Genomic DNA, 2,230 nt, shown 5'->3' on the forward strand with positions numbered 1-2,230 from the left:
TGTCTGAGGTTTCCACTGCGTGGCGCTGACATCCAGATAAAATTCTTAGTTACCGACGGAACGCTTATTAACTGCTACTAAAAGAAGATGCACTTGAAGCCGCCTTCGGCCCATGTAAATGACAGGTATTTTATTTTTTAAAGTTTTTAACGCTGTAAGAAAAAGTATTGCGATTACTCCGCGAGTTTCTAATGCAAATTTTAACTTAGAATCCGAAGTTCCACCATTTAATAGTTTATCCTGCTTTTTTTTAGTTTTATCTTTAAGGGTACTTTGCAGAGGCTCCTTTCGGTTCCTTCGTTCCGCCATTTCACTGAGCACTGTAAATTTCAGCACGCAGCCGCCACCCAGTTCCAACCAGGCTGTGTACTGCAACTCTTAGCACACAGAGAACAGCCAACAACCATCCAGTAAACAAAACGTGGAGTCCAACTTTTGCCAATGTTCTCTCCACGTCGTGGAGTCCGCGATTTTTGCCAAAACTTTATTAACTGTTAGGCACTGCTATAGCATTTCTCACCTGAATGTTCAAGAATTGGCCAATTCTTACTTCACGTTTTACTATTAATTTTTACCCCATAAAGCGGTCGTTGAACAACTGAACTTTCACCCAAACTCGTGAAGGGGCGTATCTCCATGGCGTGTAGATCTAATCGTGCGATTCTGGAGCTATTCCTCGCGCTCGCATATTTTTTCTTCTTCTCAGTATGAGTAGGACACTGGAAAAACTGACTTGAACCCACGCTATTATTATTATTATTATTATTTGTTTTTTTCAGTACTTTTTTAAAAATTAATGAGAAAAATATATGATTCCGTACTAGGGATTTATTCAGTTAGAATATCGTAAATTGCTATTAATTTACATTAAGTTAATGTTTTTGGCTGAGATACAAACGATATTGTTTCCTTGAGCGATGGTTACATTGTCGTTTTTAATGTTTTATTAGAGAAAAAAAAGTCCGCAACGATAGTCCAGAATTGCCCATTTCTGGAGGTGAATTATTGAACTTCACTCTGACACGCCCCTCCACACTGTGGTTCAAGAATTCACTGTTTCTAGGACAAAAGTCTGGTGTCCACGCTCCAGAGCTAGAATTGGCCAAAACTGCGGTCGCAGAACCATTCATATATTCACGCAATCAACCCATACAGGCTGGAACTAGAATTGGCCAATAGTTGGGAAAAAATGTTTACTGGCATTCTCACCTTGCCGCGTACTTGAACTCTCAGGACGCAACCACCACCCATTTCCCACTGGACCGCGTACTGAACCACTCAGCACGTAGATACCACCCACTTTCTACTTTACCTCGTACGCGCAATCAACACCCACTTTCCTCCTCGCCACGTACTGGAACACTCCAGTGCACCGTCATCGCCCAGTTCCTACCTCATTGAGTACTAGAACTCTCAGCACGCAGCCATCACCGCATTCCCACCACGCCGCTTACTGGAACTCTCCAGTGCACCGTAATCACACACTTCCTCCCTCACTGAGTAACGGCACTCTCAGCACGCATCCATCACCTAATTCCCAACATGCCGCGTACTGAAACTCTTCAGCACACAGCCAAAAACAAACACCCACTTCTCACCTTGCTGCTTACTATAATTTTCAGCAAGCTGCCATCACTTAATTCACACTTTGCCGTGTACTGAAACCCTCAGCACGTAGCCACCATCAAATTCCTACTTAACCGCGCAACCTTCAGCACGCAGCAAACACCATCTTCCCACCTCGCTGTGCACTGGAACTCTTTAGAGATCCTCTAGGTAGAGTTGCGTCTCAGCTTCTCACTGTTTTGATTGGCTACAATGCGTATTTTTTGGTGAAACATTAATATTATTGACTGAAAATGTATTTCTTTGGTTGAAAATTCAATTTTTTCGTGGAAAACTCATCTTTTGGGTAACATTTTTTTTGTTTGGTTTTTAAAAAATGAACTATTTTGTTTGATTGATTCATTTTGATTTATTTTTTTTTGTGAAAGATTAATCATTTTTGTTAACAATTTATTTCTGTGACTAAAAATTTATTTATTTGATTGAAGATTCTTTGTTCTTATAGAAAAATCATCTTCATGGTTGGAAATTCATCTTTGTGGTTAGAAATTTAACTATTTGGTTAAAAATTCGTTTTTTGGGAGAAAGATTCATAATTTCGGTTGAAAATGAATCTTTTTGGTTGAAAACTTATATATTATGTCGAAGATTCGACCTTTCTGCT

General features: G+C 39.9%; 1 protein-coding gene across 1 annotated transcript in view; it reads left to right on the forward strand.

Annotated features, from left to right (window-relative positions):
• Window positions 1-1,556, forward strand: part of LOC117181019 — an 83,324-nt gene extending 81,768 nt beyond the window's left edge. Inside the window, exon 24 of the mRNA XM_033373588.1 lies at window positions 1,290-1,556. Within this exon, the coding sequence (XP_033229479.1) occupies window positions 1,290-1,556 (267 nt within the window). The remainder of the gene's footprint in view (window positions 1-1,289) is intronic.
• Window positions 1,557-2,230: the final 674 nt, after the last annotated feature.

Source organism: Belonocnema kinseyi, chromosome 10 (assembly GCF_010883055.1).
Source record: "Belonocnema kinseyi isolate 2016_QV_RU_SX_M_011 chromosome 10, B_treatae_v1, whole genome shotgun sequence".
Classification (NCBI taxonomy): domain Eukaryota; kingdom Metazoa; phylum Arthropoda; class Insecta; order Hymenoptera; family Cynipidae; genus Belonocnema; species Belonocnema kinseyi.